Source organism: Balearica regulorum, chromosome 3 (genome assembly GCF_011004875.1).
Source record: "Balearica regulorum gibbericeps isolate bBalReg1 chromosome 3, bBalReg1.pri, whole genome shotgun sequence".
In the NCBI taxonomy this organism is placed as follows: Eukaryota; Metazoa; Chordata; class Aves; order Gruiformes; family Gruidae; genus Balearica; species Balearica regulorum.
Genome location: NC_046186.1, coordinates 37,077,045 through 37,103,357, shown reverse-complemented (window position 1 = coordinate 37,103,357; position 26,313 = coordinate 37,077,045). Strand labels below are relative to the sequence as shown.

The following is a 26,313-nucleotide window of genomic DNA, read 5'->3' as shown; positions in this document are numbered from 1 at the left end:
TGCACTTCCACCACAGGCACAGAAAGAATTTCATTTGCACTCCAGTATTTGGATACATAAATCATACTTCTGTCAGGTAGTAAAACCTGGCAGTTTAAACTAGACTATCTCCCTTCTTCAAAGGCTTTATGGAGATTTCAGAGTACTGTTACAGGTAACCAGTAGCACCATGCCACTCAGATTTTTGATCCTCTAAATATTTCAAGAGTCATGGAAGTGAAAGCTGCAGAAATCAACTGGTAGTAAGACATCAGTGAAACCTAATGTTCCACAATCAAAAAGAAAACAACTGAGTCCTATGAATACAGGCAATCTGGAAAAAAGCTCAGAAAGGGGGAAGTGAATATCTAAATATATACTTACAATGAAAGACAAACCTCTCAACTTAGGCCTTTGTGCAACATTACATTATGACATCTTTTCCCAATAGGAGTTATCCAAACTTAAACACAAAAGGTATCACAAAGACTTTGAAATATTTCAGTGCTCTTCAGAAGCTAAAACATGAACTCAGTAAACAGACACAGACATTGTCAAGGAAAACTTCCTTAGTGCTGACCGTCAACTTCTTCCATCACTGATCAAGGAGTATGGCATACTCAATTCATGCAGATAAACAAGGAAAGATCTACTTTAATAATGAAGTTGGGATCTTTATATGCAGAGCTATTATGAAGGAAAGGCAAAACAAAACTAATTCAAAGTGCTTGATCAAGATAGAGAGCTGACAAGCTCCACATTTTAGAAGGTATCCAAGACAGCATGGCAGCTGTCATGAAAATGAAGGCAAGATTTTTTCAATTTAAAACTATTAAATATTATTTTTACTTTCAATGATTTAATTAAATTTAAAATTTATACACTGGCACCAGAAACGTAACTCAGTTAAACTAAAACCTGATCAATCCACTATCATGTAAAAACAGTCCTGCTACATTCAGTGCATTTTAAAGAGTGTTCAGTATTCATGCTTTTAAAAATTCAAATTAGTAATTGCTGACCATCATGAGTCTTGATGGGTTTTCTATTATTTTGAAATTTGAAAAGCATATTGGATTTATAGTAGCATTTTTAACAAAACAAAAGTCATTTTATTCATCTAACTGTTCAGAACAGCACTGATGCTTCCACTGTGTTACTTAACCACAGGGACAGCTCAAAAACTGGGCGACATTTACTTGTATCTACCAGTAGTGTAACTGATCACTTATATAAAACAGAGTGCTTATGTCCTTTGTTATGATTAAAACTGGACACAAGAGGTATTTGTTGGCAAAGGACAGAACAGCATAATACTCTGTTCATGTCAGAGGAGATATTTTAAGAGGTATTTGCATGTTTTTCCATGTATACCAATTGGCATTTCAGGAACTTTTTTGATTTAGCTTCAGGGGATAAAAGAGCTTGAAGATTCTCACACAAGTTTTTGTACTTCAAAATGTTACTTCAACTATGTTACTTACAAAGACCATAATCATCAACTAGCAATTTTTATTGTTCAATCCAAGTGGCATGCAAAGAGTGAAACAGCCCACAGTGAAAATTATTCAATTAAATTCTTTTTAATGATTTGCAAGCATTATCAGAAGACAAAGAACATTTTAAAAATATGAACTTTATGCTGAATGTCCTTTTAAAAGCTAGCAGCACAAAATATTTTTTGAACAGACCAGACATCTGTTGCATCCTGAACAGTAGTACATCATTTTGTTGTCCGTGACTTTTGACTCCCAAGTTTTGCAAATGCTGATACATCAAGACTTTTACCACTGTTGCACTGTTCATATAAAGTCTGAAAGTTAATAAAAACACAAGTATTCAGGTGAGCATGTTATCACACACGACTTCAAACTATATCTTTATAAGAAACATTACCACTTGAAGTCATCACATACTGAAGTATTCCAAACTCTATACTAAAATTTCTCTCTCAAATCAGACAATAAAGATACACTTAAGACAGCATAGTTGTACCAGTTGTAATGCAATGTAGTATGTAAAAGAAAACACATACACTGACTTATCAGCATGAGCAAAGGTATAGAGTTTCACAAGTTGGCAGAGAACAAAACTAATTACCAGATTTAAAAATCAAATTTACTCCATTGTCTCTGACACGGAAACATCAGCATGGAAGAGATGTATTTGTATACTCAGAGTAGGCAAGCTTTACATGAGATAGGAAAATCACTCGCCACAAACACAACCACATCACAATATTGTTAAAAGGATAATCTCTTGTTCACCCCCATATCTGAACAAAAAAACCAAGCGGTATGACTAGCAGTGTAAGTGTAAATAAGCTTCTTTAGGTTTACTTTATGGATACTGAATTTGCTTTCCTACCCATGAAAACAGCTTTGCATTCCATCTCAACTTACTGTATATTTGACTACCATCACCTCTGAGAGGCAGGTGGAAAGAACCAAGTTGGTGAAGGGTTACCAAGCTTCCCTTTCAGGCAGTAAACTGAGAGGCTGGAATCATAATACCTCCACATACAGGGCCTACTTTACACATAGCAATGCAGTAACAGTTCAGCAACTTCCAGGAAGTAAGAACAGTTGCAGTCCAAAAGCTTGCACACTTGACAGATCGATTTAGGTAATTTCTCCATAATGGTGGTTCTTAAATTGGAAGATCTACTACAGTTTTTGGGCAGCTTAAAAGCAAAGCAGCACAGTAAGGACTGTTTTAGAGGGGAGATGCTGGGGTAGTGGGGGATTTTGAAATAAAGCAATATAGATATACTGGGATGTAGAAAGAAAAAGCTAAAATCCAGATTACCATCATGCTTTCAACCCTTCCATTCAGAAGGATGTGGAGAGATTCTCCATGCTTGCAAACAAAAGCACTACAATGCATAATGTTTTTCAACAGTGGTTAAGCTTTGATATGTTTGTATCCTTTCTGCTTTCACTACTAAACATTCTAACCTTTGTTTGCATGAACACACAAAATAGAATGGAAAAATTTACTTACCCTAGCAGCTCTAGAAATAGAGTTGGGAGAATTCAAGCCAACAAGCTGGCCAAGGATACGTTTCATTTCCTCTGTTGTTCCTTTTGCATTTGGAACACCTGCAGTTAATTTATAATTATGCTGAAGTTTTACACAACTATGTATAAACTACCAGTGCAGTTTGTAAGAGGTATACAAAAAGTCAATTTTGAAATGAAGAATTTAAGAATTAAAATATAGAAATCTTCTCTGAAAGATACATAGGCACCAAACAAAATAGATTGTTACACCAGCAAGTGGGAAGCACAAATAAGAGTAAAGCATTTTGTTTTCTTGAACAGAATTACAAGTAATATTTTATAAAAATGTAATTTGAAATAAACATACCTGTTTGACAGTGACTTTGGATTTGAACATAGGGATGTATCAGCAACTCCGAAACAGATATTCTTTGTTTAGGATTTCTTATTAAACAGCGCTGCAAATGAAAAAGGAAGAATGCTTTGCCTATAAATTAAGAATTTTCCTAAGAATTAACAGTGAGGATATTTAAAAGACCCTGTAGATGCATGTCAGAACTTCTTACAGCCAAGCTACATGCTCAAAGACTCAGCTCAAAATACAGAAACAGATGAACCCAATTGCTTTCATTAGCAGTTATCTTCAGAGTGAAGTCTGATACTCTGTTTTACTCAAGCAACAGTGTCAGAAGAGATGAAGACCAGAACCCTGCAGTATCCTTTTATTCTGAATTACACAAAGTGACACTGAGATTTGAAAGTTAAGGAGATAAGTGTTTCTAGGTTTCAGTTTGTTACCTGCTGAGCAACACAGGGCTCAGGTAAAAGCATAGGCCAAGTTTCAAAAGCGGGCAAATATGCAGGGTGAAGGAAAGGGATGGCAAGTACAAAAGCTACTGTATTTACTTTGGGTTGTTCAGCCAAAGGAGTTAAGCCAGACTGCTGTATTTACTTGGTTTTTTGCTACTGAGTTGAAAATAGACTTTTACTATGGAAACTACATGAAATAGCTCTGGCTTCATTAAGTCTTCTTATGGAATAAGGCCTGTTACTACAAGTAGCAGTTAGCATTTATTTGTGAAAAACTTCAAGCACAACTCATTAGGTTTCAGAAAATATGCTTTAAATAAAGACGTTGCCATTATTTGAATCAAAATTAAGGAACAGTTACCTTTAGCACATCTTGAAGATCCTTCTCAGCAATATCTGGAAATTCTATTTCATAACTAGGATCAACGATAGCATGCAATTTATTAATTGGATTTGTTATATGTTGAAATGGAGTCCTTCCATATGTCATACAGTACAAAATGCATCCTAATGACCACACATCACTTTTGGGACTTATCTAATATAAAAAGAAAAAAATAAGATTATTCCTCACTTAAACTGTCCCTTCAGTCAGTTTATCATATAATGGTATTGTCATTTCACTTAACAGATCTTAGTAACTATCACACAAAATCAAGACAGCATGCCATTATCTACTAAGACAGTGATGTGGCTTCATTCAGTAATATTCTGTAAGAAAACTATTTTTATTAATTATCTTTGAAAAATCAACTTACTTTAACAACTAACTTAAGATAAAGGTCAACCTTAACAAGTTGAAGAGCAGGATTCTAATTTCAGGTTTACAAGTAAATACAAATAAAAGTATACTAAATTAATTCGATCCAGAAACCAGCAAGACATCACAGCTATATCCCCAAAGGGGGAAGCCATAGTTCAGTTCCTCCACATTTAAAGGATTCAGATCCAGATTTCAACCACCACACCTGGTCTGTTCCTTACAGGAGGAGTTTCTACTTCTCCTGTTGAAGCTCAAGCACTTCAGAAAAGCACCTAAGGTTGGGGGAGTGGGGGACAGGAGGAAGGTAGGGAAGGAGGCACACAAAGAGCCCAACTGCCAGCACAATGGTTACATTTTCACTTAGATGAGCTGAGCTTCAGAACAAGTCTGTACTTTCCATGCAATTTTTAAAAACTTAAGGTAAAACTTTAACTTTAAGAGTACCATCCTTAACAAAAGAAATTAATCTATAAAACATTCCATTCTGTGTTTAGAAAGACAATATTGTGTTTTACTACACAGTAATACTTCCATTCAAGTGTTAAAAATGCACAGTCTTTGAGTGTGCATATGCATGAATATAGACTTTAATACATTTCCACAAAACTATGTACCCCTTAACTGAAGTTTAACTGGCTTTCCTTCAGTACTTTCCTCACGATTCACATTCCATTACCCTGGTGAAATAAGAAGTTCTACAATACACAGTACTCTGTAGCACAGAAAAATTAATGGGATACACAGAACTCATCCATGTGTCTCTAAAATAAACTTCATTATCTTTTTAAAAACCTCATTAGGTATCACTCATTTCTGGCAAAACTTGCCTCTCACTTAGGATTCAAAGATATGACAGTGACACAAGCATTATCATATCTTGTTGTTTAAGCAAACATACTAACAATGTTTTATATCAGAAAGCAAATCATCTTCCTTTCAGAAGAGGATTTCCAAGCCAGTTTTTTCTGCAGAATGCTACGCTGTAGCTGTGTAGCAGCTAGCAGTAGCATAAGAGCTGCATCAATTTTTGGTAGAACAAAGCTAAGATAAAAGGACATAAGCAGCACAATAGGCAACCAAGAAGCAACTGAGGAATGATTCTCTCACTCAACTCCATGGAAGATCCACCCAGAAACACTTCCCTAAAAGCTCTAGCGTGGAGTGATTTCAGTGCAAAGAAGGGCTTGTCAGAGACACACAGCATGGTGGACCCTTAACATGCTCAAAAGACTTTTGTAATATTAGTCATCAGTACAGCCTTCGATACATGAAAGGCCGCATGCATTCCCTGTACTCTATTGCTATTCAATGCCTTTCACACTGATAACAGTGGAAGACTTTTATATTGTTCCATAAAAATAGATTTTAAAAATATTTTTACATTTATTATCAGTTTAGATATTATAGTTATCAGCTTTTCCAACACTCAGTTGCTTTCAATTTTACTCATTAATTCACTGTTTATGTTTTTCTAACCATCTGCAAAATGCTTTTAGGTAGTTCAAAGGAATAACTTAACCTTCAATCTGCCCACCATCACCATGACACAATGAATTTCCTTGTGTTCTAGTTTCAGTAGAATACTTTGAGAAAACAAAGTCTTAAGATATATGCCTGAATTACTTTAACATTAAAGGAATCAGAAGAAAAAAAGATGATGTTACCTTAGATCGAGATTTCCCATTTTCTCCATAGGAAGACATATCTTTTATTGCTTCGGGTGGCATATAATTCATTGTGCCAACCTAGCCAAAAAATGTAAAAATATTCCTTTAAGTGAAATAACCATTTAATTTTACTCAATAAAAAGTTAGATTTTTGTCTCAAAGCACTGAAAAGCATCGTGAAAATTTGTTTCTATTAAGGCTGAAGGCCATTGTTATTCTGTTCAATAAGAGCATGTAAAAATTCATACATATGAATGTTTTTATACATATATAAAACTATTCAGCATAAATTTTCAGTATTCACTAAAGTTACTACATTAATCAACATAATCAGCAAGTACTATAGCACTTTACAGAAGTGTACATCTATTTTCCAGAAGTATTTCACCTGAGAATCTTTAATGATGCTTGTGACATCTGGCTGCATTTGGTTTGCAATACCAAAGTCAATTAGTTTTAACATTCCATCAACTATCAGAAAGTTTGCTGGTTTCAGATCACTGTGAATAATACCTGTAAGACAGAATTTAAAGTCAATCCAGGTTTAGTCAATCCAAGTTCCTACCGAAGTACGGGGGTTTTAATTACTTAATTCTCATGACCCTTGCACAGAGAGAAGGTGCAGATCAGCTTTACTTGGCCAAACCCAAGTTATTCTTCACAGATTTCAAAGTGTTTCCATTTCTTTTTAAACAGTTAAAACTTGCATGAGTTTATAGTATGAATTATTACCTATTTAAATCTGCAGGCACCCCAAAATAGCTCCAAGAGACTTGAGCTGCAGTTTCTCTCAGTTAGGGATGTGCGCTCTAGCTGTATGCGCACACTGCCATACTGGACTGCTGTTCTGGACCATTTCAACGACCTGTCTACTCCTGTAGCTTTCTCTTAAATAATGAGCTAAGCAGGTACTTAAAATAAAAGAACTACATTGCTTAGTCTGATGTTTTCTGCTTCCTAATATCAAAGATACCATTCACTAAGGATTACATATGACCCACCTCTCACAAACCCTACTTACATGATTTAATATGAAATTTCGTTATTATCCATATAATCAACCAATTCATCCCTGTATTTTGCAAAATTGTTTGTTTCAAGGAAACATCACATAATATATACCCTGTGTTTCAGCAGATTTTTCTGTCATTTTATATTATTGAATGTTCTAGTGTTCTTGAGCTATGAAGAGGTGATGGTCTCTGCTATATGTACAGGTCTCTTGACTTTTTTCTTAAATAGGGTAAGGATCCAAATCTCCTCTCTCCCTTATGTTATACAACCAAACTGTATACAGATGGATGCATTTCAATTACATAAGTAAAGATGAAAGGAAGGCCTGCAGAACTATGACAAAAAGCTGAAACACCAGGTCAAAGTAAAGAAGACAGAGTTGTGTAAAAGCTGTCGTTAATGTCAAAACTGCTCTGGAAAGGGTAAGTGGCTGAAATGTGAATCTAATGGAGAACAAGCAGTTTTGGGAGTATACAACATAGTCTAATACAGAAAAAAGTTTCTCTTTCCTTGCAACAGCAGAAAATAAAGCATTATACAGCAGTGATACTTGGAGAGCCCTTTCAGTTAGTAAGTCTGCCTCTGCACCAAGATTTACTCTTGGCTTTTGTTTCAATTTTTTTTTCACAACACATTAAATACCCATCTTTGAAGATCACTAAGCTACATCAAAAACTAAGAGCAGTACCACCTCCAAAATTTAAGCACATTCATATTACTCTCTGCCATGTAACCTATACAAATACCTAGAATTATTTAAGAATACCATATTCATGGATTGTGTGAACAGCTTCCAGCATATTTTTCCAATAGCTCTTTCGTTCCAATGGATCAATATTCTTTTTCTTTTTGAGCCAACTATTGAGATCAATATTTCCACACTCCATTACCATGTAGATATGATGATCAGTAATTTCACTAAAAAATAAATATACTTATGTTAAAATTTAAGGCAACTTCTTTATATTAAAAGATACCAGTTTAATAAAATTAGTGTTTACTCACTAGCCATAAAGGTGGATGATCTTATCACTATGTTGCTGTAGTTTACTCAAATGAGCAATTTCATTCTTGTAGCTCTCAACAGTCTGCTGATCAGCTTCCTCTAGATTCACATATTTGACAGCATACAGCTGCTTCTTTTCATTCAGTACTTGAAACACCTGCAAAACAGTATCAGTTAGTAACTTCATTCAATCCTAATTCTGATTTACTATGGTCCTTCATCTCACCACAGCCAGAATTTCAAAGAAAAAAGTGTACCTTTTAAAAGGAAGAAGCAATGCTAAATTTACAAAGTCCATACAAGTCAGCATGAAGAAAAACTAAGAAAGAAGTCACCACTTACAACAGAAACAACCCTCTATCAGAAACCATCTTGGTACCACATATTTCACTAGATGTATTTGATCACAAGTCTGAACTGTTCCTAACAAAGAATGCAAAATGACACCTCCAACAGGTGTGTTTGACCTGCCACTGCACATCCATTTCATCACACCCAGATGGTTTAGGAGGTTAGACTACATGGCACATAGAAGGCTGAGAGACTGATTCTGTTCAGTTTTAAGATGAGAAGACTACAGGGAATCTTATTGCTGCCTTCAGCTATTTAAAGGGAAAGTATGAAAAAGATAAACTCCTTTTGAACCATCAAAGTATGAGAGGCAACAGGCATAGCTAACAAGAAGGAAGATTCCAATTACATATCAAGAAACTTATAACTGTGTAGTCAAACAGGGAAACAGGTTGTCCAGAGAGGCTGTGAAATCTCCATCTGCGGTGATACTCAAAACTCAACTGCAAAAAACTATGAGCAACCTGCTCTATTTTGACTTTACTTTAATCAGACTATTGGACCAAGTGACATGCAGAAGTCCCTTCCATCCTACCTCGTTCTACAATTGTATGCTGCTAACACAGGAAGCATTTCTTCCTGGAGGTCCCTGCCAACTGGAGGCTAGCCATTGTTACTCCAATTTACAAGAAGGGCATGAGCAAAGACCCAGAAAACTACAGACTTGTTAGTCTAACCTTAGTTCCTGGAAAAATGAGACAAAAATCATACTGGGTACTACTAATGGCATTTCAAGGACAATGCAGTCAGGCACAGACAACATGGCTTCACAAAAGGAAAGTTCTGTTTAACCAATTTGATATTCTTCTATAAGGGCACCTGCTTAGCAGATGGAGGGAAGGCAGTGGATGTAGTTTTTCTGGATTTTAGTAAGGCTTTTGATACTGTGTCTCTCAGCATCCTTCTGGACAAGTTGTCCAACTGTGAGATAAGCAGGTTCACTGTGTGCTGGGTGAAGAACTGGCTGAAGGGCAGAGCTCAAAGGGTTGTAGTGAATGGGGCTACGTCTGGTCACCAGTGGTGTTCGTCAGGGTTCAATTCTAGGGTCAGTTCTATTCAATATATTTATCAGTGATCTGGATACAGGAGTTGAAAGCATCATTAGCAAGTTTGCTGATGATACAGAACTGGGAGGTGCTATTGTCTCTCTTGAAAGAGAAGAGGCTTTGCAGAGGGATCTAGATAGATTGGGGCATTGGGCAATCATTAATGGCATGAAATTTAACAAGAACAAATGCTGGATTCTGCACCTGTGATGGAGTAACACCAGACACAAGTATAAACTGGGAAAGGAGTTACTGGAGAGCAGCCCTGCAGAAAAGGATCTGGGGGTGCTGGTGAACAGCAGCTCAATATGAGTCAGCAGCATGCGCTGGCAGCCAAGAGGGCAAACCATATCCTGGGGTGCATCAGACACAGCATAACCAGCCGGTGAAGAGAGGTGATTGTCCTGCTGTATTCAGTGCTGGTGCGGCCTCACCTTGAGTACTGTGTGCAGTTCTGGGCCCCACCATTTAAGAAGGATGTGAAGGTCCTTGAATGCGTCCAGAGGAAGGCAACAAAGCTGGTGAAAGGGCTTGAAGGAATGTCCTGTGAGGAGCGGCTGAGGACTCTGTGTTTATCTAGTTTGGAGAGAAGGAGGCTGAGGCGCAACCTCATTGCTCCCTATGGCTTCTTTGAGAGGACATGGAGAGGGAGGTGCTGAGCTCTTATAGAATCATAGAATGGTTTGGGTTGGAAGGGACCTTAAAGATCATCTAGTTCCAACCCCCCTGCCATGGGCAGGGACACCCTCCAATAGACCAGGTTGCCCAAAGCCCCATCCAACCTGGCCTTAAACACTTCCAGGGAGGGGGCATCCACAGCTTCTCTGGGCAACCTGTTCCAGTGCCTCATCACCCTCACAGGAAAGAATGTCTTCCTTGTATCTAATTTAAATCTACCCTCCTTCAGCTTAAAGCCATTACCGCTTGTCCTATTCCTGCAAGCCCTTATAAACAGTCACTCCAGATTTCCTGTAGGCCCCCTTTAGGCACTGGCAGGCTGCTATAAGGTCTCCCCCGAGCCTTCTTTTCTCCAGGCTGAACAACCCCAACTCTCTCAGCCTGTCCTCATAGGAGAGGTGCTCCAGCCCTCTGATCAACTTCATGGCCCTCCTCTGGACTCACTCCAACAGCTCCATGTCTGTCTTGCACTTTCTTCTCACTGGGATCCGGTGACAGGATGTGCGAGAGTGGTTCAAAGCTGTGCCAGAGGAGGTTTAGACTGAACATTAGGAAGTGTTTCTTTACCAAGAGAATGGTCAAGAACTGGACCAGGCTTCCCAGAGAGGTGGTCAATGCCCCAAGCCTGTCAGTGTTTTAAAGAGGCATTTGGACAATGCTCTTAATAACATGCTTTAACCTTTGGTCAGCCCTGAACTGGTCAGGCAGTTGGACTAGACTGTTGTAGGTCCCTTCCAACTGAAATATTCTATTCTGTTAGTCTTTTCAATTTATTACTCTCTGGATTAACAGAACCATGTAAGATATACAACAATTAAAAGTGATTTCCCATGTCTTATGATGCACCCAGACTTCTATCACTAGAAAACACATGGCTTGATTGCTCAGTACCACTCTGGTTCTGTCAGTTCCTTCATATGCAAACATGAAACCAAAATAAAGAGTAGGCACAGAGGGTCATAAATATAAGCCAAGTCTAAATAAATATGATTGTGTTTAAAATTCTGAAATCTACACATACGGGGATTTTTGAACAAAGTTCTAATCCTATTTTCTTTGACTGTTTTACTGGATTGTGAGATACCTGAAAACCAATAAAGTATACATGCTGCTGACAATACTTGTCACTTTTTGAGCACGCACATTTCTACACTCCTCAGTTTTGCAGGGGACAAAGCCTATTTTAAGTGAGTATGGTAATTGCAACATGAGAGCTGGAGCATATTCCATTCCATTAAGCTACTGATGAAGTGACAACTAAAAAATATTTTTTTAATTAAAAAAAATTGAAAAGCTATAAAACAAGGCCAACCTTAAGTACCATCTCAGACACTTAAAACCAGTTCAGGAAAATCCATGCATTTTAAACAAAACACCAGAGGATTTAGTGGATTGGACTTAAGGATAAGATTAGAAATACACAGTTCTAAAACTAGCTCTTACTAGGCTTTCTGGGGAATTTTTGGCAAGTCAAAAGAATACTTTTAAAAAAGTTTTAAAAATAGAAATGTTATCATTTAACTTAAGTATGTAACTTGTATTTCACTGCGTGCCTCAGATTAACCGAGAGTAACCATTTCACTTTGCATGTGCTGCAGACTAAGTACATAGGCTGCTACTAACCAATGTGTGTATCAGATTTCACTTAGAGTTTTTTAGGCTGTCCCTGTGACTACTAATACAGCCTTCACAGACAGAAGCATACAGGTGAAGCAGAGGTGTGGGAGAGAAGAGAGATCTAACTCACACAAAACTGCTTGTGTTGTTTGTTACAATTCTTTATTTTCTGAAAAAGATTTTGCCAAAGCTGGTTCTCAAGCTCCTGTGACCCTAATTTTCCTTGTAAAAAGCAGCTCACTCATACTTACACTCATTTCTCTCACAAGTTTCCGAAGATTTTGGTAATAATGGATGGTCTGCCCACTTCAGGAACCTTCAACCTTACAAGCCATACATTTCCCAGCAATGTAACCACACTGCCCTAAACAGCCGCCTCTCAAATTAAGATGTACAGTAATACTGCAGCACATCTCTTATAACAGAAGAGTTGATTTTGTTAACAATTTTAATACTCACCCCACCATAGAAAGGGTTATCGTCAAGAGCATACACAATCTACCTTCAGGCCTTCATGCAGAAACCAAAAGGAAGTGGACTCCCACCATTGTTTACTGATTTAAGTGATAGTTTAGATGCTCATGAGTTGGGTGATCACTTTCTTATTTCTGTAACTTCTGCTCAGTGTTCTGACCACATCTGTTCAGAATTTCTCTTCACTGTTTATTTTTTTACTTCAGCACCCCCCTTTTATCTACCCACTGTTTTTACTTTATTTCTCCACTCAAATAAACAGTACTTGCTTAACATCCTGTAATAATTGAAGCATCTTTTTCATAAGACATTAATTCAGTTATTGCCAGTTACCTGAAGACTCAGATTAGATTTAGTACAATGCTGTTTTATCTGTGCATTATGTTTCTTCTGCATCCATGAGAGATAAAGTCTAAGCATAGCATTAAAACAACAAATTTTAGATTCTCTGGGTCACTCAAACACTTTGTAGAGAACTAGTACTAGACACTCCTCATTAGATAACTTCAACATATATGTTTACAATACAACTACTGCTGTGTAAATGAATGACTGTAAAAGGACAAAAGAGCATCTTACCTTACTTGAGCCTCCACTACCTATTTGCTTTAGTATTGTATAAACTTTTCCTTGGATGGCAAGACATTCATGTGAAGGTATAGAAGCTGGAACCTGTGTACATACAGAAAAAGTTAAGAAAATAACATTAAAAAGTAGATCTCTACCATGTTCTGCTGAATGTATATCAATAGTTAATATGCTTTAAGTTGTCTTGGTCTTTCTGAACAAGATTAAAGTTTAGCTTTGGCACGCTTTAAATATGTTTGTCTTGAAAGCTAAAGATCCCCATACTAAGAGTGTTTGTATAATGATCATCACTTGGCATGTAACATCACTGAACTCTTATAAAAGATACCAATGCTCTTCACATTGGAAATCAAGAACAGGGTGTTCTTTAATAAGGTTTCTGAGATCATTACAGACACCTCCCTCTTTACAGATAACATTGGAGACTAGACTATCTAAAAGACTTAGAGTCACAGCATGCAACTAACTTAGAGCTCTACTCAAATCACCTGCTATTTTATTTGAAGCTAACTACTAGCTAGCAGACTTCAGTGCTGTGAAGCTGAAACAGCCTGTATTGCCCGTACCTGCTACGCCAAGCTGTAGAACAGCCGCAAGTTTTAAATCTTAATCCTCCGGTAGGAATTTTAAATCTATCCTCCAATTCTATCTACAGTTGGGAAGATCCCTACCTGAATGTGCAACTCGTCTAAGGTAATCCATTTTTACATGATTTCAGGCTACTACAAGTGCATCAAAATTTGTGAAATCTAACAAAATGAAGAAATTTAATTCTTCATTCTTTTACCTCCCTCGGACTTTTATGGTTACTAACACACACTGCTTTTCTTTCTGGGTACTCCACTGTAGTGTGTAGCACCACTACAAAAGTATAGCGGAACACAAATAGTGACTAGTTCTTGCCTCTGTCATGAAGGAGGATCTGAAAAGGCTTAGATTTGAGACAAAGACTTCAGGATTTTGACACAACTGAACTGATTTTTCAAGAGCTGACTTACTTTACCTAAATTCAGACATACATATGAAGAAAGTTATTTTGAGAATGAGCAATACAGACTACTTTCCATTACTCATCCAGAAAGATGAATAGCAACTTCAGATTAAAAAAATTATATACACACATGCATATATTTAACCTAAAGTAGTCTCCAATGAAAATATGAACTAAAAAAATGGCAGATTTTAATTGCCATTAAATTTAATTAATTTAATTGCCTAAAATTGTTACCTGCAAGCCAACTTGATTTTGAAATGGAGTTGCTGGAGTATGTGGTAGGAAATATGGGAGCTGGCTGTAGGGAGTAGAAATTTGACATCCTGGTAGAAAGTTGTTCTTTACAACTGGTGTTCTGAAACTAAAGGAAATTATGAACAAATATCTGCATTTAGTTATATGGTTTTACAATTATTCTAACAACAAGTTGAAATCATCTGTTAAACCCTGTTGACTAGCAAAAGCCCAAGCCTCTGCTACGTTCATTAATTAGCATTAAGATCACTTTAAGTTCTTGACTTAGAAGTACACTTAAATATTTCTTAAGTATTTTATAGTTTAAAACAGTAACTAATTAAATCCCCATCTTCAGATACTATCTGGCACTGCCCACAAACTGGAAAATAAAAGCACCATGTAACTAGAAGAGCAGCATAAGACAGGAAGATAGTCTGAGCCACCATTAGTTTTCTTTAGCTTATTGTTCTTTATTCAAAAACCTTTTTAAATTAAGGGAAACTGTTTTTAAAATGAGCATATTGAGACAGCTTCAAAGCAATCACAAAAGGGTTTTTGAGAGCTTTAGCTACACTGCGTATGAGCAGAAAGATCATGTCTAAGAAAACTAAAGACTGCAAGAAATCCTTAACATTTGTTCCCTTGATGTGTCTACTATATATCTAGTTATATTACCAAATATACTTCCCCCCTAGTGTTTACAAAAATTGATGCTAAGATCATAACAGGAAAATAATTTATACCTAGGACTTTGTTGTAGAGAATAAAATGACAAAGTTTTGAAAAAAGTTAAAACCAGTTAAAAAGTTATCACTGAACATAAAAGCACTCAACAATTCTGCATATTTTCTATGTGCCATATATACTGTGTGTGAGAATTTAATTTCAAAAAAAATCCCAAAGTTTGAAAGAAGCAAGAACAGAATCTATTCAAGGACCACTTTTATTAAATTCCATCATGAGATGGTGTGCTTCATTCACTGCATATATTTTAAATATGTAAACAGTAACAGAGATCCTACCAACAGGAACAGTGCTTACACATCATACAGCCTTGACCTATATGATTCATCCTAGAGACTTATGAAAATAGTAAGTAATCATATAATTAGAAAGATTTATCAACATAGGCACAGGGGTTTATGCCTAATTTAAGATTGCATGGATAAACAAATGCTAGCATTTCCTAACTTGAGTGCTCGATTCTGCAAGCCTCTAGATTTCTTACCCTTTTTCTTTTTTAAAACCCACAGATACTTGCATCATGGGAACCAGACAGATATACAGTTATCAATCTGAAAAGCCTGTCAGCCACAAAAAACAAGGCATCCAAAAGAGTTTCATGTAGCAGGGAACAGAGAAAGAAGTAAGTGCTGTAATAAGGACTTAGTAATTTGATGGTGTTCTAAATGCTGAAAAGCTGACCAGGAGACATAGTTCCCTAAATGCAATCTGAATCTTCAAGTCAGACACTTGACATCAAGGGTTATAAGCACTCAGAAGTCTTGTTTGCTATCTGAACAGAAAACCTTAAGAAACCCTGTTAAAAACTGCTGAAGTCTGTCCAGAGATTGACTACCATTCATGAGTATGCAGCTCAAAAGTAGCTTACCAGTCCATATAGTCATTATATGTGGTGCTTGGTGTTCCACAAGCATGTGATGGATCACTTTTCTTAGAAACAGCATCTGGTGGTGATAAACCTCTTGAAACAGGATGACCAGATTGTTCAAGGCTCAGTTGTTTTCCCTACAGAGGGCAAAGAAAGATACTGTTCTTCCACACAAGGAGCCACAATTAAGAACACAGAAATCACTTTAACAGGTGAAAGCTGTTACCTCTCTATAGCAGCTTTTCTGTGTCATGGCTTCTTGAATTGGCCATTTTTTTCTGCCATTAACACAGTTTAGTTTAATCTGATCCAATTGCTTTCTATAGCTTTCTCCAAAACTAGGTTGTTGCTGTTGACTTTCCAGACTCCTTGGCTCTGGTATCTTCAGCTTCTGATGCTGGACTTTCTCTGGGGGGAAAAAAATCAGATTCTTAAAAAGACTTGATATTTAGTACTTGTAACAATTTCTGGCAGATTCATCCCATAGTTTCTAGAGGATTTTTACCTCATTTTCTATATCAGAACAAAATTAACACAGTTGACTTACTGGAATCAGGCATTAAAAGGTATTAATGTAATCTTCAGGATTCATATTCAGTTCAGTGTAGTAACATGGCAACTTTTTTCAAAATCTTAGGATACTATTATAACAGTAACAGAGATACAAATGTTTCTTTCACCAACATACAGAACAAGATCATATTCATCATTTGTACAACAACATACTGGGACACTGAGCAGGTTTATAAAGCATTTGAGATAAGCTTATTGCAACACTTCTCATTAGAAGTCTGCTGTCTGTGACAATAGGCAGTCTACAATGCAGTGTAACAACTGAAGTCAGAGGCATAAGGGACAAGGCATGGTCCATCTCACAGTTCCTTTTGCAGAGGTAACAGGACATTGAGTTGGTGGAATCTTGCAGGGCAGGCTGCAAGTAGCACAGCCTAAGACTGTTACTTCACATGCTTGAGCAGTTTTATTTTCAAATGACTAGAAAGCAGTATCCCATGCTGAGCAGAAGTTAAATGCAATACAGCTACTAATTTGAATTTCTCTTGGCCAACATCCACCTTTTTTTTTTTGTATAAACCAGCACTGTTACCTGACACTCTGGCAACATTTTTTTTACACTCAGGCTGGCAAGTCTTAATCTGAAACCTTTCATTGTTGCTATTTCAATGCCTGTGTTGTATATTGTAACAGCTAAGGACATAATGAATTAGCACTATACATCGGCATTTTACTTTAGGCCCAGTACTCCGTACTTTTGGACAGTGTTGCAGTGGAGATTTTTGTGGGGATTGGGTTTTCACTTTGCTTTTTCCTTTTACTACTTTCACAGGTACCACTCAAAAGCCAAATTTTAATTAAATGCTCCTCAATTCCAAGCACATCAACTTTTTTACCTTTTCAGGAATATTTTATGTAGTAATGCTGTTTTTAACAATACAGACCTGCAAATTTTCAATGCTTATTCTATTTCAAACTACTAAAACATCAATCACATATTAATAGTTACCTTCTCTTTTTGTCCCAAGACTGGTATCCATTTTGGTTTTGAGAGTTACAGTTGAATTGTTAGCTGTTTCTAAGCTGTTCTCATCTGACATCTGCAACAGTAAAGATTTTTTTCTTGTAAGGACTCAAGAAAAAGAGGGTCTTAAAAGAATCAAAGGAGATCCCAAACATAGTGTCCAAAAGGTATTTCTTTATGATAATTAATGACCAACATCCCACAAAGCAAATATGCTTCAAAAAACAGTGCAGGGTACACAGACAAGTATTACTGATACTATTTTTAAATCCATCACCACTCCGAATTCCATCATACAGTTTCTATAACAAAGACCTAAGCGCTTTCTATGTTTGAATTTTCTTTCAGGAGACAGGAACACAGGACATGAAAAGGCATAGCTCAAAATTAATCTCTATCAAAAGTCATAATTTAAAGCTCTATAGAGCACTTAATGAAGTCAATTAAATGGACCTTATTCAATGAAGTACTTCCCGTGATAAAAATCATGACTACAGCTGAAAGAGCTCCTGTAGTCAAGATTAAATCTGTTTATCCCCTCTTCGTAAATCATGACAGATTAACACCCCCCTCCATTTCCTTCATCAGATGTATTGTTCAGAGAAAGCTCACTCTAAATGCCTGATTGTGCATAACAATTTTCTAATTTCAAAGCCACAATGAACGTTTCTATTCACAACTGATTACTTAATATAAAGGAGAATTCTACCTTATTTCTTTCTTGAACTGGAAAAAGTATTATTATTTTCCTTTCTAATACCATAGGGCAGCGAAGCAGAGTTCTTTATAGCTATTTTTAAAAGATTTAAGTTACCTGTAAGTCTCCCAGGTCATATGAATCACTCCCACTAGATTTTGGTTCTGATGGCAGAAATGGTGCAGCGAAGGCTGTACATTTGGAGCTGGATATTTGCCTATTGAAATAACATTGTTAGTTACATCACATGCCAACATATAATGCAATGATTGCCTTTTGTGAACCAGATGAAAGAGGCAGTTGTGTGAAAACTGTTGTCTACAAGTTTCAAATATACAGAAAAGCAGGCCCACTCTGACAGCCAAGTGAGAAATAATACAAAAAAATTAGCTAACTTCTGAGAGGCTAAATATGCAGTTTTTACTCTTTGGTTATGTACTTCTCCCTAAAGTTCCTATTTCTGCATGAATTTAATCACACAGCAATAAGAGCTAAAGACAGCATAACAGACTTGATTGGGGCAGGGGGGAAGCTTTCTCTTTACTTTCAAGCAATGCCACAGCCAGGTAACATGTAGCAAAGTACTATTTTAATTGGCAGATTCTTCTACTGCTGAAGAGTTATTCACAAGAAAATGAACATAACCACTTAATATAATAATTGCCATGTAGATCGTGTTAAAAGTGAGAATTTAAAAGTCTTTTGGAAGTTACAAGACCACCTTATATCTAATTTTAGAAACTGGAATATAAAACTGTAAAGTTATTTTGAACAAAATTTATTTTTGTTTTAGTCTCCATTTCTTGTTAGCCTACTGATTAGCCAGAACAAGAAATTGATCTTTGCACGTTCTCATACAAAGAATGTATTAAGATCAGAAGTTAGTTATTATAATACATATTGCAGTTAGAGTGACTATCCATCAAAAATCTTTAGATCAATTTAACATTAACATCTGACATTTCCACTATCCAATAAAAACCCTGTTGAAAATTAATATTAAAATCTGTTGCGCTGTAGTAAACCCAATAACCATACCTCTTCATTACACTAGCTGTCAGTGGGACGTCTGTCTTCACATCATCAGCGTCAGTTACTAGTTTAACAGGAACCCTCCCAAAGGGATAGGCCTAAGAGCAAATTGAAAGTTATCAGATGTGTAAAGTAGAATGAAAAGTTTAAGATTTTTAAGCAAAATGTTACACGTTTTACCTGGTTAGATTTGTTTAGTGGTCTTAATGGATTGTGGTAGTTAACTAGAGCATCAAGTTCTTGTGACTTCTCCTCCCTGAAGGCAAGGAAAAAACCCACAATGTTTGTGTTTGGTTTAAATGATGTTTTAAGAAATTAAATAAGAAATCAAGCCATTACCCAAGCAAAAGTCTGGTAACAGTAGAAGAATTTTCACCAGAATCATTCTTTTTTATGCTTCTGTGATTTCCAACTATGTTATGAAGTCCAGATTCTTGTGTACTTGATACTGTAGGTAAATGAGTTACAATTATTCAGATAATACTGTAAATTGTATTTGTTTCAAAAGAAAAAAGTTCTTTCATAAGTGAAATTTTAAAATATACATTTCCAGTAATCTAATATCAATGACATATATCATTTTCTACTGATCTAGATAGACATTTTATATAATTATATGAGATACAAGATATGATAGCTCAGATGAAAAAAGAAAAAATCCAAATGCAGACTTGGAACCAGAAGGAGCTTTCCAGAATAAGCAAAAAATGGCCCGTAACAATTGTTAAATATATTAGCTACTTGTTTTCTACACAGCTATAGTTGTAAACTAATTTTAAACACATAAAAGGGAGATTCGAGATGTCCAAAGACTATCCAAGAAAGTTTACTTCTAACTGAAAAACCTCACTGTTAATCTTATTCTACAATGTTAAAGGAGGAAGACAACCACCAAAAACATGGTTTAAACAGTATCTTGAGGGAGTGAGGAAGAAACCCACGCTTTCAGAGCAAGATGATTTTCCAAATATACATTCCAAGAATAAATCTCTACTCCAAAACAGCATCATCTGAAGGATGCTTCTGAAGCTTGCTCCATAAGGACTCCTCCGATTTAAAACTGCTTACATTTGGATGCTTTCGTGGTTCATTCCAACTATTTATCAGCACACATGAGGACACCCATGCCTAACTACATACAATAAATCCTAAATTAAGCATCAAAACCCCAGCTTGTTTCAGATGTAGTATCTCAAAGGTACAACTGTCTAGACCATACTTACAAACTCCCTGCTACTGCAGATACCCAAGATATTAATATCCCTGACCTGTTCTCCTCCTATTGAACACTTGCTATTGGGCTCTGACTTCATTTTTGTGGTATCAAAATGAAACAACATTTTTGTGCTACCTCCGTTATGTTTCTGTATATCCATCTGGATTTAAAGCATTTAATGGGTGCCTGCAATTGCAAAAGCATGCAGCCTTTTCAGTTCTAGTGAAAGTAATAAACAAGTAGCAATCACAATAAATAGGTGAATTTTTTTTTTTTTTTTTTTTTTTTACAAGCATACCTTCTCCTTTAGGTTTTTCAGTACAGTTTCTGGAAGGCTGCATACTAAATCCCTAGAACTACCTACTGTGTTAGAGGTAAGAGACAAGAATCAGGACATCAGAATTACCAATCATCAGTTAAACACTTGATTTTCTCCCTCAGATTCTCCTTCCCCTTCTTAGAGAGGCATTTAAATACAGACAGTTTTAGTGTATTAAAATCCTAAGAAGCTTCTCAATTTCAGTTACTGAACATGATTTTCACACTGACAAATCCTAGGCTGAAAGAAATTTCAAAATGACCTCCAAACCTCCTGACAGACTTAGGCCACAGGCACATTCCCTTCTAGGGCCAACTCTACTAACCAGTTGAATTTACCAGCTCAGTGACTTGTTGCCCAAGACCTTTTGCTGGTCCTTCTACCTCACTGGCTTGCCAACACAGCACTTGAGAGTAATCCCTAATTCATATCAGAAAAATTCAACTGAATCTGTCTAAGCAATTACTTGGGTTAAATTACACCAGTTGATTTCACTGATAGCAAATTTGAGAATGATCTTATAAGCTGTGCTCTACTGCCAGGTCAGGGAAGATTGAGGTAGGCAATAGCAAACAACTCATTCACCAGCCCCATCTTAATCCAGTACAGAATCTTGCTCAACTGTTGAGGATCTAGCAAAACTTACATGAAGATGTACGTGAATCTTAAAATGAAGTGTCAAGTCAACTCCTGGTCACATTAATAATGAGCCTTGTGAAAATAAAGTATATATTTCCAATGTACATTACAGTAAGCAGAACCAGAAATGAAGTTATTTGAAAAGTCATTTTAGAACTTCAAAACCACAAATAAACAGCTCAAGACAATATCATCATCATCTGAATGATTTTTGCCTAGAGGTGAAGGAAAGGTTATTTCTCAGAGATGACCAAGTGACCAGAAGTCAGAACACACTAATGGAAATACATCAACATTTTCATAACTGCCCATGAACACATTGTGTTCATGTGTTGAGATGTAAAAAAGGTAGCTTAATTCTTCGTTTAAGGAACACTGTTGAGTATAAGCTATTTTAAGAGCCTTCAGATACACACTAACCTCTCAAATCCAGTTATTTTCCTGACAAGCTTTTTAAAATTGAAATTAATATCTGATTATTCAGATAAAAGATCTCTTCCACAATACAAGATTATTTTTAAAAGAAAATCTGATAAAGAACATGTATTTAAAAAAATCAGAGACAACTAAGATGCTATGTAATATGTTCTTCTACATCACATAGGCCTTGTTTTCCATCAGTATAGGAAATTATTTGCTTGCCCAATAAACAGAAGAATTCATGGCTATCCACAGCCTCTCAACAAATCAGAATTTAAGTACTTTTTTAATATACCATCTCTCAATATTTTTAAATTATGGATCAGTTCACTAAAAGTAATTTGATTTTTTATTTTGAATCCTGTCATGTCCCCCTTCTACCTTCAGCCAGCAAAAGCCAGACTTCTGGCAGATGAACACTGCCATATTAGCTGTTTCTAGTCCTTAATTTTTATTATAAACTACTTATGCTAATAGACCAAACTACTCAGAGACAAATACCACCATGTATAATGCAGTTGTAAGGTTTTGTTTCTGTAACACCGAACATAGTTTTGAATTAGCAGTTTACCAATCCACTACCACCTCACATTTTTTTTCCATATACACAGAAAGATATTTTGCCCAAGCTTACCACTGGACTCTCACATTCAGTTGGTGATCTACGATACTTTTATTCCTTCACAGTCTGAGACAGCCTATCTGCCTCATACTACTCAAGACTACAGTTGGACTCTGATCTTAAGGGTCTTTTCCAACTTAGATGATTCTAAAATTATTCTATGAGCTATAAGTACTAAATTAATTTTTCCCAACTAAACATGTTTGATTGCACCTGGTATGTCAAATACTTTAGACTGCTGTGCATGAATGAAAGAGGGGAAGGAATTAAACCAAAGGCTTCTAGACTTGCTGCATGATTTTTATATTTGCATCACTACAGTATAACTGCATAAACTCTTGTTAAAAGCTTTCTGAATAATCTTTTGAAGCTGTGAAGAAATGTGTTGACATATACAGCATTCCTATTTTCAAATAAAAAGCTTTCAGAAGTAGCTCTTTAAATGGAAATACAAAGGAGACAAGACAAATGCCCATACATTAAAACAATCTCTATTGCTCCAGAGCATACAAATGCACTTAAAGCCAAGTTCAGTGATTTAAGTCACATACATCCTTAAGTTTGAGATATTTCAAGTCTAGTTTTATTTGCCCTTTAAACTTTTATCTTTAAATAGCTGAATTAATACTTAGCATTTTTCAAATACCTGATGTTACAAGTCTATATAAATGAAAAACTAACTGAGCCTACTCTTTCCCCAAAGTTCATTGCTTCCTAAATGGCCAACAGGCTTTTGCCACTTATTCTCTCCTAGGTATTCCCTTAGCTTTGCAGCAAGCAAAGCCAGTAATATCAGATAGAAATTGTACACTCCATGAAGGATATTCCACAGGATATTCTCTTGTTGCATAGCACATCAGCTGTGGCATTTACGATGTCTATATCTGATTAATGGTAAACAGAATAGGACCAAAAATAATGTTTATTAAAAAAGTACCATAACTTGATTATTATTGCAAGTGTTGCCAGATGTTTGAGGTCCCCTCCACAAAACTAGAGTTTTACACAAAGGTCGATTCAACAGGAGCCAGCCAAATCTCCAACTACATTCCTGAAGGCATATCTCTAAGAAAATGGAATCAGATCTGTTTTGCACTAATTCTGTCCTTATACAAAAAAATATCAAAATGTTAAGCACCACTCCTGGAAGAGAAATTCAAACAAATTTATCTCTTGAAAGCTTCATGAAATAACTGTTCCCTTATTGAAGCTGTATAACCAGCAACCAGTATCAGTTGTTTTGATATAGCCGAGCACTTCTATTTTGTGCCAACATGTACATGGATTTTGTCCATTTGTAGAATAAAGCCGAAATGGATTATTTCTCCTAGATTTAACTTCACAGAAGCATCTGCCAGAAGTTCACCAGCCTGTCACAAGATACACCTCAAAGTAAGCTATCTGTATAGTTTAGTCTGTATGTTTCAGTTCTAATTCTTCTTTATTACCAGTAGCTCATATTTCACACTTTCAGCTGTAAGTCTATTACAAAGTACAAATACCAAATGAGTCAAAGAAACACTCTTCAGAATTAGAGAATCTGTCATCCTATGGCTCCTGCAAACCAGTCACTGCATTGAAGATGGAACCCAAATATTCAAGAAATAAAATTGATAATAGATAAATATTACTTTATTAGACAATAGTAGATTATGCATTCATATCTAGAAGGGACAAACATTAGAAAGATTTTTTCAATCTAGAATTACAACATGCATAAACACAACCAATATTTGAAGAAACTGCAATTACCTCCTAAGTTCTCCTTCTCCTCATCTGAAAGCAACTGTGTTTTTTGTGAATGAAAGTTTTGTAGAGCAGTTTCCAACATTTCTAGTGGAACAGCAGAGCACTCCACAGCTTTCTGAAGGAGCTGCTTACACTTCTTTGTATTTCCTAAGTAGTAATGATCACAGAGACAGAAATCAAGGAAATGGAAAGTAGTTACAGTAGGACAACGTGGTCTACTTTTAAAGATGTCATTACATTCATGCTGTCTTTTATTCACTTTGTATTATTCTCTGAAGCCATTGTTCATTGGGCATTTCCCCCTTTAAGATACCTACTTTAAAGATACTGCCTGGAACTAGTTACAAGTGAGTCATGTAAGTCAGTTTTCCATATGTAATTGAACACCAGGTCACAAAACATGCTTTATGAACTCACAAAATTGCATTCTCAGTATTTGTTTAGTATTACAGGAACTGTAATTAAATAAAACAAAAATTCTAAAATCCATTTTATTCTGTAGTATCAACAAGGAAAGGCTACTTTTATGGACTTTCATTTAGATCTGACCAGATATAAACTGTATTTACACATGCATTATAAAACGTCTTTAATGCATTTAACAGAAATCAAAGTTAAAAGCAGCTGTTAAATCAGACATCACTACTCCAGAAAGCACCACAGGTAAGAAAAGAGGAGGAGAAAAGGATATTCATTATAGTTTTAGACATTACTAAGTGCCATAAACAGAGATTGAAAAGAACTGGGAGGGAAGAGGGAATACCTTAACAAAACATATTGAAAGCAATCAGTTTACATATACAAGCACATACACACATAGCTATTAGAAAAACATAAGAGTCAAATAAGTGTACTGAAACCAAAACTTTTTCCTTGGTTTAGAGAGCACCAGGGCAAAAGGATTTCATGTTTTGTTACAGCTGTTAACACCCTTGAAGTCCCAAATGTCCATGCTGTCAAAGCAGCAAAACATAAACTACTTTGTTCTTATAGGTGCCACATACATGCATAAGTACTTCTTACTATATAATAGTATATTTTGAGCCCCATGATGTCTCCAGCACTCAAGACACTACTGATAATTTGTTCAGATGTCAATGTCACCTGCAGTTCAGACTGGGAGGAGTGGGGCATATATATTAGGACCTTACACTTAAGTAATCTATTTTAAGAATATTAAATGGGTGATGCTGGACACTGAAGCAAGGTAATGCCACAATAAGATTGCCTATGATTTCATTTAAATCTATTTTGTGCTTATTTGTTATGACTGGTTTTAATCATATAATCAAATACTATTTTTCTTCCAAATCCTCAGCAAGTGGATAGGCTTAGTATTTCTTTATAAGAATCCTTCACCAGCATTCTACCTTTGGCTATATTTAGTTGAAGCAGTATGTGCTTACAAGACCTGCTACTCAAAATGAAAAGCAATTCCTCCTAGTATTATTTGCCTCATTGAATAACATGATACCAAAACACCTATGTGAAAAATGAACTGCTGCATCCCCCTGAACGGATGAGGAGCCAAGGCGCAAAAGTAAAACCAGAAGCATCTGTGATTTTCAATCAGTCCACTTCATCACATATGAAAAGCCTGAATGATCCATCGATGTGTAACGTATTAAATAAAACTCTACTTTTGGCTATATATCACCATGAGTTCCAAGGAATTCACAGAAAATCTTGCTTCAAGAGCACTACTCAAGGCACACCAAAAGTAAGGAAGAGACAGGTCCTCATCTGACCTATTTAAATGAAGTTGTATTCAGCATTTAAATAAAATCAGAATGCCATCTTTGTTGTGCCACTCCATTTTCAGGTCATGAATATTCAATTTATAAGGAAATCAATATCAATTTGCCAACCATAATTTCAGAATTTTGACTTGAGCTTTAGCTCACAGTTTTGCTCAAGACAGGCAAGTGAACATATAATTAACTTTCTTCTTAATACAAAGGGAAATACAGATTAATCCAGAAGCAATTGGGAGGTGTGCCAAAGCACTGCTTAAGTGACCAAGATGAGGAGGTAACAAAGCACTACCCTCCTCCTTTCCCTCTGGCCCAAGCTGAACACACTCAGTGAAAAAGTAACAGCACTTTAAAGTAACAATATACAACTCACATGGTACATTAATCCTCTTTGAAGCACCCAGCAGGGACACTATAGCTCCATACATATTACCAAGTGTCAAATAGACCAGCTCAAAGGTAAGAGATACAAATCAGAGCACACTGGCAA

At 36.1% G+C, this 26,313-nt stretch overlaps 1 protein-coding gene across 1 annotated transcript in view; it reads right to left on the bottom strand.

The window, feature by feature from the left end:
• Positions 1 to 1,543: 1,543 nt before the first annotated feature.
• The window catches only part of TTK (TTK protein kinase), a 38,228-nt gene continuing 13,458 nt past the window's right edge, over positions 1,544 to 26,313 (bottom strand). The window contains exons 6-23 of the mRNA XM_075747566.1: positions 24,073 to 24,216; positions 19,444 to 19,552; positions 19,285 to 19,360; positions 19,111 to 19,202; positions 18,190 to 18,289; positions 17,361 to 17,451; positions 16,065 to 16,246; positions 15,839 to 15,975; positions 14,224 to 14,350; positions 12,987 to 13,079; positions 8,241 to 8,398; positions 8,002 to 8,153; positions 6,610 to 6,734; positions 6,219 to 6,299; positions 4,153 to 4,329; positions 3,349 to 3,439; positions 2,983 to 3,080; positions 1,544 to 1,792 (exon numbers count right to left, since the gene is read on the bottom strand). Of these exons, the coding sequence (XP_075603681.1) occupies positions 1,703 to 1,792; positions 2,983 to 3,080; positions 3,349 to 3,439; positions 4,153 to 4,329; positions 6,219 to 6,299; positions 6,610 to 6,734; positions 8,002 to 8,153; positions 8,241 to 8,398; positions 12,987 to 13,079; positions 14,224 to 14,350; positions 15,839 to 15,975; positions 16,065 to 16,246; positions 17,361 to 17,451; positions 18,190 to 18,289; positions 19,111 to 19,202; positions 19,285 to 19,360; positions 19,444 to 19,552; positions 24,073 to 24,216 (2,123 nt within the window). The 3' untranslated portion in view covers positions 1,544 to 1,702. The remainder of the gene's footprint in view (positions 1,793 to 2,982; positions 3,081 to 3,348; positions 3,440 to 4,152; positions 4,330 to 6,218; positions 6,300 to 6,609; positions 6,735 to 8,001; positions 8,154 to 8,240; positions 8,399 to 12,986; positions 13,080 to 14,223; positions 14,351 to 15,838; positions 15,976 to 16,064; positions 16,247 to 17,360; positions 17,452 to 18,189; positions 18,290 to 19,110; positions 19,203 to 19,284; positions 19,361 to 19,443; positions 19,553 to 24,072; positions 24,217 to 26,313) is intronic.